This window comes from Quercus lobata, chromosome 12 (assembly GCF_001633185.2).
Source record: "Quercus lobata isolate SW786 chromosome 12, ValleyOak3.0 Primary Assembly, whole genome shotgun sequence".
In the NCBI taxonomy this organism is placed as follows: domain Eukaryota; kingdom Viridiplantae; phylum Streptophyta; class Magnoliopsida; order Fagales; family Fagaceae; genus Quercus; species Quercus lobata.
In genome coordinates this window covers 26,041,485-26,058,601 of record NC_044915.1, presented here as the reverse complement: position 1 = coordinate 26,058,601, position 17,117 = coordinate 26,041,485, and the positions used below count along the sequence as shown (strand labels likewise).

General features: G+C 33.4%; 2 protein-coding genes across 4 annotated transcripts; one reads left to right on the top strand and one right to left on the bottom strand.

Annotated features, from left to right (window-relative positions):
- Positions 1 to 4,363, top strand: LOC115971141 (NAC domain-containing protein 92). Of its 2 annotated transcripts, none has more exons than XM_031090849.1 (4): positions 1 to 136; positions 321 to 534; positions 1,086 to 1,357; positions 3,496 to 4,363. In XM_031090849.1, exons 1-4 carry the CDS (start codon positions 131 to 133, stop codon positions 4,048 to 4,050), a joined length of 1,047 nt encoding a protein of 348 aa, XP_030946709.1. In that variant the 5' UTR covers positions 1 to 130; the 3' UTR covers positions 4,051 to 4,363. The 2 variants fall into 2 exon arrangements, with proteins under 2 accessions (XP_030946709.1, XP_030946708.1); XM_031090848.1 differs by having other exon boundaries at positions 3,493 to 4,363.
- Positions 4,364 to 6,960: 2,597 nt separating this feature from the next.
- Positions 6,961 to 17,052, bottom strand: LOC115971140. 2 transcript variants are annotated; one of them, XM_031090846.1, is made up of 15 exons: positions 16,497 to 17,052; positions 15,693 to 15,820; positions 15,522 to 15,593; positions 15,333 to 15,446; positions 13,871 to 13,939; positions 13,710 to 13,766; positions 11,785 to 11,838; positions 11,622 to 11,684; positions 11,380 to 11,442; positions 10,864 to 11,028; positions 10,635 to 10,790; positions 8,352 to 8,432; positions 8,175 to 8,236; positions 7,825 to 7,973; positions 6,961 to 7,275 (listed from the first exon to the last, which is right to left on the bottom strand). In XM_031090846.1, the coding sequence occupies exons 1-14, from the start codon at positions 16,690 to 16,692 to the stop codon at positions 7,892 to 7,894; spliced, it is 1,362 nt and encodes a 453-aa protein (XP_030946706.1). In that variant the 5' UTR covers positions 16,693 to 17,052; the 3' UTR covers positions 6,961 to 7,275; positions 7,825 to 7,891. The 2 variants fall into 2 exon arrangements, with proteins under 2 accessions (XP_030946706.1, XP_030946707.1); XM_031090847.1 differs by lacking the exon at positions 13,710 to 13,766.
- Between the last annotated feature and the right edge of the window lie 65 nt (positions 17,053 to 17,117).

Sequence of the window (17,117 nt, the reverse complement as noted above, 5' to 3'; positions counted from 1 at the left end):
GATCAGTGAGCTCCCTAGACTCTTGCACCATCATTATCTAGTATCCCTCAAGTCACCTATAATACTTTTTTGTCAATAAACGATATGACATACATCAAAACCTAATCGAAGATTTATCCGTCTTCTCTCCATGCAAGTAAGTAACTTTTTAGCTTCTGAAAAGTTTTTAACTATCGAGTGCCATCATTAAGCAAGAAATATGTTGCCCTATAGGGCATCATATCAAGAAAAAGAGATCCATCTTCAACTTTCCATGGTTTCTTGGGGCTCTAGACTTTTAACTAAACAATTCATTTCATGTCACTTTTTCTTTGGTACAGAAGGTACAGAGCAGTCAGAAAGGGAAAGAACAAAGCAAGGAGATGGCAGATCAAGATCATGCTGAGGAAACTCTTCCACCCGGCTTTCGATTCCATCCCACTGATGAAGAACTAATCACATACTATCTCATGAACAAATTATCAGATGCCAGTTTCACAGGAAAGGCAATTGGTGATGTTGATCTTAACAAATGCGAGCCATGGGAACTTCCAGGTATATACGTAGTTGTAACCTAAAACCGTGTCTCAGCATCAATCAAAATTATAGGACTAGTTCTAAGGATAGTTTTGATCATGTAGTTTTACACCTAAAAATAAAAACCAATCTTAAACAACTTTCATCATGATTTCCTTTATTTTATTAAATGAGTAATTTGGTTCAAGGATTTTGACCATGCTTCCCTGAAAATATGCAAACTTTGATCTAGGATTTTTTTTTAACAGTAGTTCATATTTAAATATATTCATTCATCAAGGACAATTTAGGGTTTCCCACATGCTTGCTCGATCTCTTCCAAGAAGGCTAGCAAATGATGAATATATTTTTAATTCTTATTAAATTTAATATACTAGATAGCAATAGCATGCAAAAAACTAGCAATTTATAATATAAGAAAATTTTTGTCTTCATTTCTTGTGATGTGGAGAACAGATTTCTTGACTCTTTTTCTTTTTTTTTTTCTTCAACAAACTTGAACAAAATTCTTATCTAATTTTGACCGAATTCCTCTCTTATCTGTTTTTTCAACTGGTTATGCCTATTAGGGAAGGCAAAAATGGGAGAAAAAGAATGGTATTTCTTCAGCCTTCGGGATCGGAAATATCCAACTGGTGTGAGAACAAACCGAGCCACAAACACTGGTTACTGGAAGACCACAGGGAAAGACAAAGAGATCTTCAACGGCCAAACATCAGAGTTAGTTGGAATGAAGAAAACATTGGTTTTCTATAGAGGGAGAGCTCCTAGAGGAGAAAAAACCAACTGGGTCATGCATGAATACCGCATCCACTCAAGAGCTGCCTTTAGAAATTCCAAGGTAACATATGTGATCATTATTCCCCCACCATTTTTTCGGTTAATCAAAGATTAGGGTATGTGTTAGAATTTAATCTGTATCAATACCCTCCCAATAATTGGAACCCAACGAAAATCCTATATTACCACAGGCTTCTTGACTTTTTGTGTGTTACAAACCATTATAAAATCCTCCCAAAGATTCAAATCCTATTTGTTGAGAAAAGAAAAATGATCATCCTTACTTCACTACGACGCAACTGGAAGAGACAAGCTTAATTGCTTTGACCTTTACAAGTGCACAAAAATTGGTTGAATAAATTCATAATGATATGTTTAAATAAATTCTACATGTGTTCACTGGACGTACTTGGAAGAACCTTAAGAAAAAAGTAGTAAAAGATCACTTAAAATGAAATCTATATGCTTCATCTGAGCCTCTTTTTTTTGCTGAAGCTGAAGGTAAATTGATTGCTCAGGCATGATATTGCAACAGAATTCTTCTATTTCAACTTATTTTCCTCTTGATATCTTCACGGTCAATTATGTGAAATTAGCAAAATGATGGATCATATACGGTAATTTTTTTTTTTTTGGTCATAATCATAGGTTTTAGGCCAAAGAAAATATCTTCAGTGTCCGGGCCTTTTCTATTTTTGGATATTTAAATATTAATAAGTATTGATATATATATATATATATATTGGGTTTTTGTATTTGCGTTTCATTAATATCTCTTTTAATAATGATAATAGCTTCCTTTCTTTTCTTTTTTTGAGAATCTATAATGATAATAGCTAATCCACGTAAAATTATAATATGACAAGAATAAAATAAATATTTTGAAGTATATAATAATGAAATCTAATTTATTAAAGAAAATTTTCAACTTCACTTAATATTATAATTATTGTCTTTCTCAAAAAAAAAAATAATTATTATTATTGTGCGGGATACTGATTTATAAAAACTAAAACCTCAAGTTGTTGGGAAAATTAATTTTCAATGATTATTAGACACATTTATAACAATTGTTTTAGTGAAACTGCTTAAGATTTCAATTAGGTTAGATTTATACTGACTTAATATTTTAAGAGCCTTCTCGGAAGTAGGGGAAATAATTCAAAATGTTATCATTCGATTGTCACTATTGTTATCATCCAACCACCCATGACACTTTCATTTACTCATGTCATCATTATGGTTATTGGTGCAACCATCATCCAACCATAGTAGCCATATCCGGCCACCGTCAATTGTCGATTATCACCTTTTGCTACCGTCAACATATGTTTCGCAAATTACATTCTGCATTGAGTATGGTCTTTTGTACATCCAATCTATTCCAACTTGGTCATATTTCCTAATAATCTTACATTCCAAATTCAAGGTGACATCAAACTTCCATCTTAGGTTTGAGGGTAATGTTTAAAATATCAAAACCCAATCCAAGTCAAGGTCATGTCCATAATTCTAGTTTAATTTCTTTATAATATAACTATATTTTATAGTGCTAATAAAATAATTTTATTTTCACTTGTAGGAACTTTACTAATACTACAAGTAAAGTAACCCTAGAGGTAGTCTAGGTCAACGGGTCATTGTAACAAAAGGTTTATTACAGTAAAGATGTACCTATTCAATACTTTCTACCATGTACCTATTCAATGGTTTTTCTCTATGTTCTAAAAATTCACACCTCTAAAAACAAGTGCACCTTGTTCCCATAGGGTTATAGCATGTATGTAGTCCATGGACTACTACGATTACGCCCAAGTACGTCTCTGTAACTGCCATACTACCCTTTATTCTTCCTATCCAATAAAATAATAATAAATAACCTTTAATCATTTCCTAAAATTATATTATATTATATACTAACACATCAAATTAATCTAATTAGCAGATGCTATTTAGTGAAACATTTTTTTTTTAAATACTGGTGAAAGCTGATTAAAAAACTAGGTACAAATAACTACATGGAAAAAAAAAAAAAAAGGTTGTATTTCATTAATTAGAAGCAAAAAATGAATATGTAAGTATCAAATGAAAAAAATAATATCATACTTATTTTGAATTTATATTCAGAACACCAAGTATTGTATATGGATTCTGTAGCAGATGAAATTTATAACGTGAGCTTGTTGTTGTGTACAGCAGGATGAATGGGTGGTTTGCCGTGTGTTCCAGAAAAGTGCTGGAGCAAAAAAATTTCCCTCAACCCAATCAAGAGCAGTGAATCCCTACAACCTGGAAATAGGTCCTAGTGTTGTACCACAACCAATGATGCAGCTGGGAGATCCTGGTCAGTTCCCTTACGGAAAGAGTTACATGAGCAATGCAGAACTAGCAGAACTCACGAGGGTTTTTAGAGGCAGCGGCACCGGATCACCTAGTGTCAACCTGCAGCAAATGCAACCCCAGATGAACTATCCACTACCACTAGGAGGAGGGTGCTTCACAATATCAGGGTTAAATTTGAACCTTGGAGGTGGAGGGACACAACAAGTCTTGAGGCCCATGGCACCAGCACAACCTCCTCTAGGAATGCATCAACAAGATGTAGCTAATTCCTCCATGATGACTAGTAGTTCTCTTGCTGCAGAAACTGCAGTCTATGGTGGGGATCAAATGAATCACTCAAACGCACCTGGCAATAGGTATATCGGCATGGACCATTGCATGGATCTAGATAACTACTGGCCTTCCTACTAAGTGTGGGAGAGAATTCGGGATAGAGGATATTAGTCCAGTCTATGATAACTGTAGAATAGATAAGGGCCGGTGTTGCAATCATAGAAATACTTCTGTTTTTCTGTTTAAGTACACATTTGGTTGATCCTTGACAATCACATTGTGGATTGGTAATAGCCAGCATCGGAAGTCAAAAGTTTCTCGATTAGGGATTTATTAAATTTAGTGATACAATAACCGTGCTTAAAAAGATCATCAAGTAACCTAGCTATCCAAGCATTGTAACACTACTATGCATTTGCAGGTGAATGGTTTATGCAATGGAAGTTTACTATATCAACTACTAGTAGTTAGTATGAACTTAGGGACTAGTGGAAAATTTGACATTATGAGTAGGATGTCATACAATTCCTATCTATATAAATTTTTTTTTTTAAAAGTGCCTTTTTTGAGACTAATCTCATGGGATTTTTCTGAGGTAGGTATCTAAGAGAATAAATATTAAACAATATAAATACATATAAAAATTCAACCTGTATGCGGCTCTTACTTCTTAGTAATAAGGAAAAGTTTAGTTAATGTCTTTCTTCTCTTTCTCTCACTCTTTTATGGTTTTGTACTTTTGTTTCTTTTCTATGGATTCCATTTGATAGTTATGGTAATTAATAAATATTTATTATGATTTTATTTGCATGTAAAACTATTTATTTTACCATTTTGAAAATCTAATATGATAAGATTTATTGAAGGGTGTACAGTAACACAAGGGGTTTTATAGGAAGGAAATCTTTATAGAATATAGACTCGTCCAACATAACTCTAAGATTTCTATGTATAAAAAACATATATAGGTAGGTATTACTTTTATAGCTTGTTTGGATGGAGGGGGAGTAAAGGATAGTGGAGTAGAAGAAGGGAGAGTAAGTTAAATTATCTTATTTGGATGTTTTTTAAGGGAGGAGGGGGAAGGATTTTGATGGGTTTGGAGGGGTTCTAATTACTTCTAACCCCTCATTTTTAGTTCCCCCAAATTGGAGAGATTTGAAGGGAGAGCAGAGAGTAGAAATACTTAACCAAATAAATTACCAAATTTACTCTTACCATATTAACAAAATTACAAACTATGAAAATGCTAATTATTCTCCCCTCCATACTTAATTTTAAAAACATCCAAACAAAGTAGAGGATAACCATTCATCTCTACTCTCCTCCCCACTACTCTTCTCCCCTCTACTCTTCTCTCCCTCCAAATATAGCATTAATTAATATTATGCCTTCCAATAACTTCTTATTCAATAAATATTATGAAACTCGTTGTTTGGATTATATATTTTATACTCACAAATTTACAATGCTCAACCAATCTCAAGCTAATTAGATATTATTAAGAATGTATCTAAATATATATATATATATATATATTTATTTATTAAAAAAAATATGGTTAACATTTTAAAATTTCTATGCTTTTAATACCTCAAGTACATAAATTTATTAATGAGCTAGTAAATGTCTTTCCATTGACATAAAATTTGGAATTAATAATCAATATAGAGAGAACATATAATTTAATGATAAAATACGTTGACAAGACTCAATAGGTAGCAAACTTGTTTAGCAAAAAAAAAAGGTAGCAAACTCCATGCCATTGATATAAAGTTTTAGTAAGAAAAATATCATTTGCGCACCACATTTCCTACATTTTAAATTTAAATTGAAGTTAACAAAAATGATAATGCAGACTAGATTTATCCATATAAAACGTGTTATGTAAATAAAATTGATACAGAGAATATCATCATACATCTGGAAAAATATTTTAGAAAAAAATTAAAAATCTTACAAATTTCAGGTAAGAACAACCTAATTTGTCATTTCAAATAAAAAATAACCTATGAAAACACGACCTCAACATTCTAAACGAGAACCAAACAAGCATCCTAGTTCCGAACTGGTATTGTGGCCCATTACAAGTCCATATTTTAACTATTTTCTTTTCTCTTTTCTTTTTATTTTATTTTTCTATCCTAGAGGCTGACGTGGCTCTGGTCTGGTGGGTCATCTTGAGCTTGCCAGTTAAAAATTCTCAGTGTGTACTCACATCTTCAGCATAGACCATGTGTGAGAGGATTTTCCCAATTCTTATTTCTGTTCTAATTAACAGCCACAACTCACAAGCCCACAAGGCACAAGCATTATTGAGTAGTTGTCAATTACATTCCATATCGACGTAAACAGCTGAATATAATCCCCATTATTGCTGAATATATTGTTTGGCTGTGTCCTCTATATAGATTGTATCCTATTTTCCTTATACAAAACATGTTTTGAAATCAGCTGAAAAGATGTTTTCATGATACAAAAAAATTATTTTTAATGGTATAGTTGTAAATATATTAAAAGCAGTAGACCCCACAAATTTTTCTAAACTCTTTTATCCCTTAAATTAAGAAACTTATCTTTATCACAAAAAAATTCTCATATTTCCAATTTGAAACTTTTAATTATAAATTTTTTTTAAAAAAAAAAATTCATAAACTCTATTCTCTTATCATTATCCACACATATACATACATACATACATAAATACATACATAAATATATAGAAAGTCTCCCAAATCCCATCTATTTATTTTTTGTTTTAAGTATTTTGTAAATTGTTTTTAAAAGTAAGAGCCAAACACATATAATGTAAAAATCATTATTTGAAAACAAAAACGAAAACAAAAATCGTCCTCCCAAACAAGCCCTTAAACACTCATGAAGGTCCTAATTCACGAAGATATGCAATATCATTATATTGTCCCTTCGGGCTGACTAAATAAAAAGTGTACATATTAATAGATATATTATGATGGGTAATTGTCGTGGCTATTTAGGCACAAAATAATTTAATGTAACAAACAAAATATATTATGGAAGAAAATGACAGATCTTTGAACTTGGAAGAATTTAAATTATGATAATAAAAAAATACTAATAAGGTTACACTGCTATCAACATAAATAACACACTGCCCGTGGTACGTGAACTTATATAATTCTTAAAAATCTAACTATCAATTGTGACAAAAGTTCTAAAAATTTCTTCACAAAAAAAAAAAATTAAAATTAAAATAGATTAAAAGGGTGATCTTCAAAATTATCGGAGTCCACTGTCGGATAGGATCTTCAAAAACAACATCTAAGTTCAGAGGAGAGGAGAGAGTTAGCCCAAGAGAGCCCATGCAATGAGAGCATCTCTAGCCTACAGTAAAAGAAACTTTTGTGTTAAGTTATATCAAACATAGGCCTTTTAACAGCAAAACAAAAGCAAATCCATATATACAGCCATGCATCATGAACAAAACTAAACATGAAAATGCTTGATGTATACATATACCCAACCAGTAAGTATCATAATAATTCAAGGAAGTTCAATCATAAACCAACTCTTCAATAGATCAAAGTTCCCAAGCCTATGTAGTGGGCAAAAAAAAAAAAAAAAAAAACCTACAAGCCTAAATGTCTCCCACCATGTTCTAATTTTTGTGCCAGGTTAACTTTATGCACTACGTCTCCACTTCAGAGTTAGCTCTCTTGACAGCATTTGATCCTTTTTAATATTTCTTTATTGAGAAAAAAAAATAGCTTCTAAATCTCAAACTGCCATAATAAATAAAGCTTCTCCTTTCTTATAAAGCTGATAAACAGAGATGCAGTATGCATACAGCTAAGTATTTCATTACCAGGCATATGGAGTTCAGAAACACAAAAATATGGAGTTCTCTTATCAAATGATTCTGATGAGGCATACCTTAGATAGTCCCCTCCCCCCACCAGAAACAAATACAGAAAAGGACCATTGGATGACTTTGCGTAGTCTACTTGTCTGGATGGCCACGTTTAGCCTTACGACGCGCATGGTTGGTATGACCATTTCGAGTAGGTTTCTTTGCCTTTTTGCTGCAGAAAGCAGGCAAATAAAATTCATAACGTTTACTAAAATTCAACCAATTTATAAAATAAAAAATAAATAAATAAAAAAATTCATAACGTTTACTAAAATTCAACCAATTTAAAAAAAAAAAAAAAAAAAAAAGTGTTTGAACCCATTGAGACAGAGACAGAAATTCTGAACTAAAGAGAACTAATTAAGGAACTGACCAGAAAATGGCAGAGCCAATTCTGAACAGTATGATGACGGGCAGGGCCAACAGAGCAGAGGCCTGAAACATTTGGATCACTTGTAAGTCATGTTCAGTGTCGAGAAACCCAGAATGAATAATTAGATTTCAGGGGCAAAATACACAAAAGAAAAGGCTATACACAACCATTACATACCACAAACCACTCCAACTCTCTAGTAGCAAGAGGTCTTGTTAGCTCATGCCTTTTCAACGTCTCTTGTACGGTGGCTTGAATCTTAACAAAGCATAAGAAATTAGCATAATATATTACTAACTCAGAGTACCGAGTAACTGAAGCAATATAAGTAATATCCAGAATTCCATATATAAAGTCCTGAATCCTTAATCAACCAACAAATTTGGGGGGACATATTAATCAAATTCTAGAATTTGATGCTTCTATGCCATGAGATACCATACAGAAAAACTTTTTTTCCTAAAAATTAGCACTCTCTATTTAAATATATCACATATTCTCATGCACGTTTAATACATTTTTTCCTAACAACTAGCACACACTAAACCCAACAGTTTACTCCATTTTAAATCCTAAATTTTAGTTTCTTAAAATTCTTTCATGTGTAACCTCGCAAACAATAGATAAATTCAAATTGAAAAATTACATTAAACTCAAAAATAATAAAAAGAGCCTCAAGGCATATGCGGAGTGCATGTGATAAGGCTAGTTTAATATATGCAATTTAATGGTATATTGTAAACACCATATATATTAGTACCTATTAATCCAAACTTATGCATTGCTCATAGCTATCATGGTCAAATCAAGAAAAAGGCATCACATTCTAGTACTGAGTTAAAATCAATCATATTTAGCAATTACTCTAATGAAGCAACCAATCTAATTAATCTATTACTCCCTCTGTCCCAATTTGTTTGTCCTGTTTGAAAAGTCAAACTTTTTATGGAAACATCATTTATTATCTTGTCTGCCTTATAAAAATATATAAGTTTACAAAATTACCCTTAAATAAATTTATCAACTTAAAAAAAAAAAAAAAAAATTATTCTTAATGAGGCAACTAAAAAGGTGCCCCAATTAGATTGATTTTTTAAATATTTGTTAGTTTTCTTTTCAAATAGTTTTGAAAATAAAGTATGGGTATAATAGGAACATTAGTAAACTAATAACTTTTATTTTTAGAAATAGGACAATATTTTGGGACATCCCAAAATGGAATAGAGGACAAACAAACTGGGACGGAAGGAGTAATAAAATTGAAATTATAATTAATTTTGTGTAACACCAGTAGATATCAACATATTGTAATTTTAAATTCATAAGGAGGGCAGAAAAAATACTGATCCATGCAAACTCCCTCCAACTTCTTTTTTGATAGGTACAAACTCCCTCCAACTTTACAACCAAAAAAAAAAAAAAAAGCCATTTGACCAAGCACAACATTTTACAATCATCTAACAAATGAATCCAGAACCACAAGAGGCATGAAGAACCCACTCCCATTCACTGCATGCATCCCTTTACGTGTGTGGCTGTGTGTGTTAAGAGAGAACAATGTGAGGGGGGGAGAATTTGGGGGGTATGGGGAATAACATGGATCCCACAAAATTCAGCAGCCTGCAGCAACAAACCAGCTGACCAAGAACTTGAAGGAAGTCCCAGCTCAATGAGACATGATCCTAAAAAAACTTAGCATGCTTTGGGATTCCAGACATCCAAACCAGAGAGAGGAGGAGGAGAAGAAAAAAATTACCATCATAAATACTTTGGCATTTTTTTATTGCTAGGTTACATATACCCATTCAGGTCTCACACCAAAGACTTTACCCTCCATCTCATTCTTTTGGAGGAAGAAGTGTTAATTGAGCTAGAGCTCATTGACATTTATTTAAATAATCTCTTCCTATCATTCCAACACAACATACACACATCCATCTGAAGTAGTCTCACACAACATCATTGGCAAGGGAGGGTGTTATTGTCTTATTGAGTAACTTTAAAATAAATTATCAGCAAAAAAATGCTAGAATTGGGATTAGTTTGAAAAAATTGAGTACTTAAGCAATTCTAGCCAGCAGCTATTTTTAGCCAGCTTTACCAACTTTAGCTATAATACCAAAATAGAAGAAAGAAAACCTAATTTCATAGAATACTTCTTAATCTTAAGCACTTTTCTATAGCAATTATGTTTTAGCAGTTTCCCAAAAAAGCAGTCTCCAACAAAACCAAAAAAGAAAAAGTAAGGATTTCAAAATGCTTTGAAGTCTACATTCAACAATCCTATTAAGAGATAAAACACGTAATTGATGCAACCTACCACCAGGCCCCTAAAGGAAAAAAATAATATTAACGGCTGAATTCCACCAGAAAGATGACCAGCACTTTAGAGGATTATGGATTACTTAAAATAAGTGAAATAGGTCAAATTAGTGGTAAAGGAACAGCAGTAACTAATACCTGATGATGGTAAGTAGTTGCTGATTTCAAAAACTTCCCATAAGCATGAACCACTTTTTTTGTATAGGGCTTTATAGCAACTCGTACTGTATCAACATGAGGTTTTGTCACCGTTGCAATCTGATCAATATATGGTTTGCTGAACTTTTTAGCTTCCTGTTACACATAAGAATTCTTTCAGATTCATGTTAGTAGAAAAGATGAAGAAAGGTGCACAGAATATATATACCTGAAAGTAAGGATCAATAAATTCATGCGCTCTGACAACATGTGGAGTTACTGCACTCTTTGATGCCTCAAAAACTTCGATAGTTTTCTTGCTTAGTGACTGCACATGTGGTTCAGCATTCGTTTTTGCCACCACCCACTGCTCCTTTAAAGTTGGGATCCATTTCTTCGAGCAACAGGACAAAGAATGAAAACAATACATGCCCAGTTTAGTCAAGTATTAACAACAGGACAAAGAATGAAAAGAATACATGCCCAGTTTAGTTATGTATTACCAAAGAAAAAAGACCCCCCCCCCCCAAACATAAAATAATAATAATAATAATAAAAGTAAAAAATAAAAAACCAAACAAAATCCCCACCAGGGGAAGCAGATCATGTAACAAAAATTAACTACCATTACCGCAAATTCACTTTACCATCTGAAGTGAAAAACCAAATGGCAACAAAAATCAGATACTGGAATTCCCAAAACACACAAAGCACAAAAGTGGCACTTATAAAAAAAAGAGCTTACAGTTTTAACTGTTTCCACGTGAGGTTCAGCCCACTTTTCAGCTTGGACCTTTTTCTCCAGGACCTAGAACATATTTGAAGCATAAGGCAAATTTGTTGACAAACCATGAGTAAGACTGGACGACAGTCATTCAATATAAAATTAAACAAGTCAAACTAATTCTAAAACAAATAATGGCACCATTACATAGTCAGAAAACTGTCCGATATTTAACATGGATGAGCAGTAAAAAAAATATATACCTTCTGGAACACAATATCCATGGCCGGTTTGCCATGCTCATTCCAATGAGTCTCCATGGAGGACTGCCAAAAAAAATAACATTTTTAGCATTCATGTGAAGAAACCCATTTTTTTATAAGTATGTGACGAAACCCAATTGTACAAAACACAACTGCACTATACCTGACAACGGATTAAATGTACAGCAAGCCAATGTGGGAACCATGCACCATGAACCTGACACAAATCACATTAGCTTTGCAATCAAATTCAAACACCTTTTTTGTAGCAAACAAACTATCAGAGAAGAAAACAACAGTAACCATACAAGATATTATGCATTGATTGGCTTCTTCCGATGTCAGCTAGAATTACAGTATGTGTCTAACAGAGCATTGCCTGAATGCATAAACCTATCACTAAAAACCAAACAGCCCAACCCATCTGACTGGCCCAACAAGTACCAGTCGTTTCTACACAGCGGCAGCTCAGATACAGGTTTAGACATTGTAAGAAAAACTCACCCACAGACCCAACCTGACCAACAACAATCCACTTAACATTTCTCCTTTACACATGGGTGCCTCCCATTGGCCATCACAGTTTGCCTTCTCTGTACACACACCCTTTCTCTCTCATTTTCATTTTTTAGACACCTCCAAATCTCTCTCTCCACCTAATCCAATGGGTGAGCTGAACCACAGGAACCTGCAAGGGAGGTGACTCAGAGGAGGTGGCAGAGGTCAAAGGCAGTGAGTGATCAGTCCAACGGTGGTGAGAAGGGTATGACAATCAAGGGATCTATACCAAAAACTCAAAAGCTCATGATCAACTCCTAAGGGATCTACCACAAGGCAGTATTCATGTGATCAGTGGGGATGTGGGGATGAGTGCCAACCCCTCCACCACGACCTTCGGTTACAATGAGGATAGACCATTATTATTGTTGAAAACCCAAAAGTTACAAAATATCATCGATAACTTAACCCTGATATAAGCAAGTACAACCTAAAACTTTCTTAGAAAAAATTCAGTGTGGCATGAAATTAAGGATTCTTTTATCATTTCTTTGGTAATGCATTTTTGATAGGCATCCCTCTAAACCACAAAGAGCATATAGAAAAATTAGTATTTCATGGAACAGAGTGACAAGCACAACCTAAAACTTTCCAAGCCAAGAATACAAATAGCCTATTTGCAAGTTCAAAACAGCAGAGAAAATCAATCAATTTTATCCCAAGCTTCTAAAATCACAAACAACCATACATGAATATAAGTGATGGCACAACCATAGCATGGTAGAGGAAAAACATGCAAAGCCCAAGAATAAGCGTCCATGGTAGTTAATTAGATTCTTAGTATTTTATTTCATTTTTTATTTGTTTGGCAACTACAGCCCTTTTGATCATTTCTTTGCATGTGCCTGAAGTACCATTCAAGTAATGCCCTTTGATTTCACCTGATTCAGATTGCGCGTTATAAATTGATTCAACACAAAACAGGAAATGGTCTCTCCAACGCATAAATGCTTGGGAATTCACATTCTCATCATCTTACTCTAGAGATAAGGATATTTTCGTAATTCTGTAATTGCCAGTTGTGGGTCATTGTTGTGGGCCTTGAATTTTATATTATTAATAAGTTTCATCTAGTTATGGGTCTTTGTGTATGAGATTTGGATTAATTCAATTAGAATTTGGTTCAATTCAATTAGGGTTTAGTTTACAAAAAAAAAAAAGGTAGGAGTGTTAACTCTCTTTATTTTTTTGATAAGGAGTACTCCTAACTCTTTACATTTTTGTGTCTTAATACCTCTTTACAACCTTAAATCAACTCTTGTCTCTTCTCTTCTCCTATAAAATAAAAAAAAAAAAAAAAAAAAAAAAAAAAAAAAAAAAAAAAAAACACTTGTCTCTTCTCTACAAAACCCTAGTCATTCTTGAACCCTAACCACTCTTTCTAAAGGCTCTAAAGCATAAATCCACAAATCCTCCAAACCCAAGCCTACCACAAGTGCACAAACAATTTCCGCAATTTGTTCTACATCAACATCAATAAGCAATAAAGAAATGGAGAGCATGACAAACTAAGTTAGTTTAACTTCTTACCTCCGATAATTCTTTAGATTTTGAAGTGGCCTCAAACTTTGCCTTAATCATTTCCTCCTTTAAAATTTAAAAAAAAAAAAAAAAAAAAGGAGGAACGCATAAGAACCATCACCTAGAATCTGACATAAAATGAGGTTTTTTATAAGCACTAACTGAAGTACCTCAGCAATTTTTAAAGCACGTTCAAATTTCCGAATCTTGCTCTTCTGTTCATCATTAGTCTTTTGGAGCTGTAAAAAGAAGACATTGTTTGACATCATAAACCATCCCCACATGATAATATCAAGCAAATTTCAAATTGTGTGATTTATAAAAAGGTAAAGTGGAATACAAAAGGAATATGTAAATTTTACATAATAAATGGTCAATTACATGGAAAAAAAAATTATTATGCAATAACCTGATCTCAAGCACTTGGAATCTCTTTTAGCCAAAAAAAGGCACAGGAACTTCACAAATTCTCTTAACTTCAATTACAACTAACAAAAAGAAAGCGCGCTTTTAAAAGAACGAGCATGTATAGTGAATGACTACTCAAAATTTGGTTTATTGAGCACTGTACTTTAATTTTCAAATGGAGATTAATCATTTTTGCACTTGGAAGTTTTAGTGATCTACATCCAACTCACTTAATAGCAATATTTGTTACAACTGATATATTCATGCCATAGAAGATACATAAGTTGTGTCCAAATTCAGCTAAAGAAATAAATAGTAAAACAGATGAGAGAGAGAGAGAGAGTTCTGCAACAGAATTTTAGGCCTATCTGGTGCCATGTTACTTCACTCATGTAAATAACTATACAACAAACCCCACGGGGTTGGCTAAGTGATTCCTAAAGCCTCATGATATCCATGAGATCCTGAGTTCAAAACCTCTTGTTAACAACATAGGGTCACCCCTCCCTATAATAACTTGGTGTGTGTGGGCAATGTGTGTGCAACCCCCGCGCGGGGGGGGGGGGGGGGGGGAGGGCTGCATACACTTGAGGAAATAATCATATACTTAAAAAGATTTGGATACCCTCGTTTGTCAAAAAAATAACTATACAAAAAGGCTTCTAAAAATAAAAATAAATAACTGAGGAAGGGAACAAAAGTAAACTCTAAAATCATTTTGAAGAAAAGCTAAAGGCATGTTTTCCAAATACCAAATCAAAGAGGAAGAGGAAAACTAATTTTGCTAAAGTATCAAGTTTATAAAGAAAGAATAAATTCAATAAAATTAGTAGAATATTTTCCTCGAGTAGGTGTGAAAGTTTTTTTTTTTTTTTTTTTTTTTTTCAAGAGTGTATAAAAGAAAGTAATTTTCCTCAAGTACATGCAACCAAAGTTGCTACTTGATCTGACAAATGATAGTGTCTCGTACAGATCACCATTCAAGTTTAGATTTAGACTTGCTTCCATGAACACAATTCTGTGATGTTAAAGCACAACAATCCTTTAATACTATAAAAAAGATGCACAACTTCAACAAGCACAAGTTAAAAAGGAGATTAAATTTTGTAACATTGTATGCTACTAGCAACCATATTTCAAGAAGGTGAAAATTGGGGAAAGGCTGAGAAACATAGCCATAACAAGTTAGTCCTTCATATATAATTTGGCCAAATAAATACTCACATTCTCTAGTTTCGAACTCAATTCTTTAACTTGCTTCTCAGCTTCATTTACCCGTGCTTCAAAGTCCTCCTTCTTCTCATTTCGCGTTTCTAGCTCCCTTTTAAGTTTGTCAACCTGTATAAAATATGAGAGATCATATAGCAGCAATGGTTTTCAACAGAGTAAATAGTTTGCTTGCCAACATCTTACCTGCTTCTCTAATTCACCTGCCCGTGCATGAGCCTTTCCAACCCGCTCCTCGACATCTATCGTTCCTTTTTTCTGAAAATAAAAATATATATACAATAAGTAATAACATAGAAATCTTGTTAACACAGATTTAAGTTATTGGTTTAGGGAAATCCAATGTTAATGCCTCACCTGGAGGGAAGCAACCTCACTCTGCAACAACGCGATGCTATCTAACTTTTCTTGAATGACTTTTTCCTTCGCCACAATAATCTCTTCCTTTGATTTCAATTCTTTGGATTTCTCATCAACATGGGACTCTACAATAACAGATATGGAGAAAGGTTGTCAGCCAATACAACCAAACATAGAATCCATTTCAATTTGTTATAGTTCCTCTCAACTGCGATACTCTGATACTCAAACCACTCAACTAAACCTTAATCCCAACTAATTAAACGACAACATTTTTTAAACAGAAGAAACAACATAAATTTTTACCAGTGACTTAGGTTAATATCTGATTAACATTGTTTGTACTATATGATATTACTATTTTTTTTTTTTTTGATAAAATATATGATATTACTATATTAGTCATATAGTACCAAACACAGAAGACTGAGGAAACCTAGAACTGTAAAAATAAACCTAGATTAGTTTCTACAGAACCAAACACAGCACCGTTAATTTTGTTCCATCATAGTTACACTATCACAGAAATTAAACAAACCAATCGTTCCTAAAATCAATCTTAAAATCTTCGTAAACTGGAGAAAAATTTCGTCAAAGTAACCAGTCAACAATAAACCGAAGCAATATTTCCTCAAAATTCATAAGTCTTACTATGTAAAATTCAACGCATAGATAAAATTTAAACACGAACAAAAATGGCTAAGTTTTCTCAGCAACCAAACAGAACAATAAGAAAATTTATTTTATTAAAAAAAATTGGAAATAAAAGCTGTGAAGTTCGAAAGTAAGGAGGAAACTAACGAAGAGCTTGGATCTTGGACTTGAGTTGGTCCAATTCGATCTTCAAAGCAGAGGAATCAGGGCCATCCGATCTGATGACTTTAGCGTTCTCTTCTTCACTGTCCGATAGTTCTCCTTCGATTGAAACATCAGCCCTAATGTGAGTGAAAATTAGGGCTAGAAAGATTGAGAAAATCACGAGCTTTGAGGCCGCCATGAGAGATGAAAATCACACACACACATTCACAGCCTCCACAAAACCCAGAGAGAGAGAGAGAGAGAGAAGATTTTTGAAGCGTTTTTGACGTTTCACTTCTCGCAAGTCGCAACTACTTTTAAAATATGATATAAATATCAGACCAGACTTGCTTCCTTTTTTTTTTTTTTTTGTGGGTTCGGGCGGTTGATTTTTAAGGAGGGGACTGACACGTGTTGGTTAAGATTGAGATCGGATGGTGCAGACAGGTGTAAAATGTGGCAATTGCATTGAACTTGACGGAGATTTCAATCTGGTTTGGTGGGTTGGTGGAGGTTGCGGGTTGGAAATAAAAATGGCAAAAGTACACACAACGCAGACCTTTTATTAGGCTTTTTAACTTTTCAATTTTGGAGTGTGACTTTTATTTTCTTCCTTTCCTACAA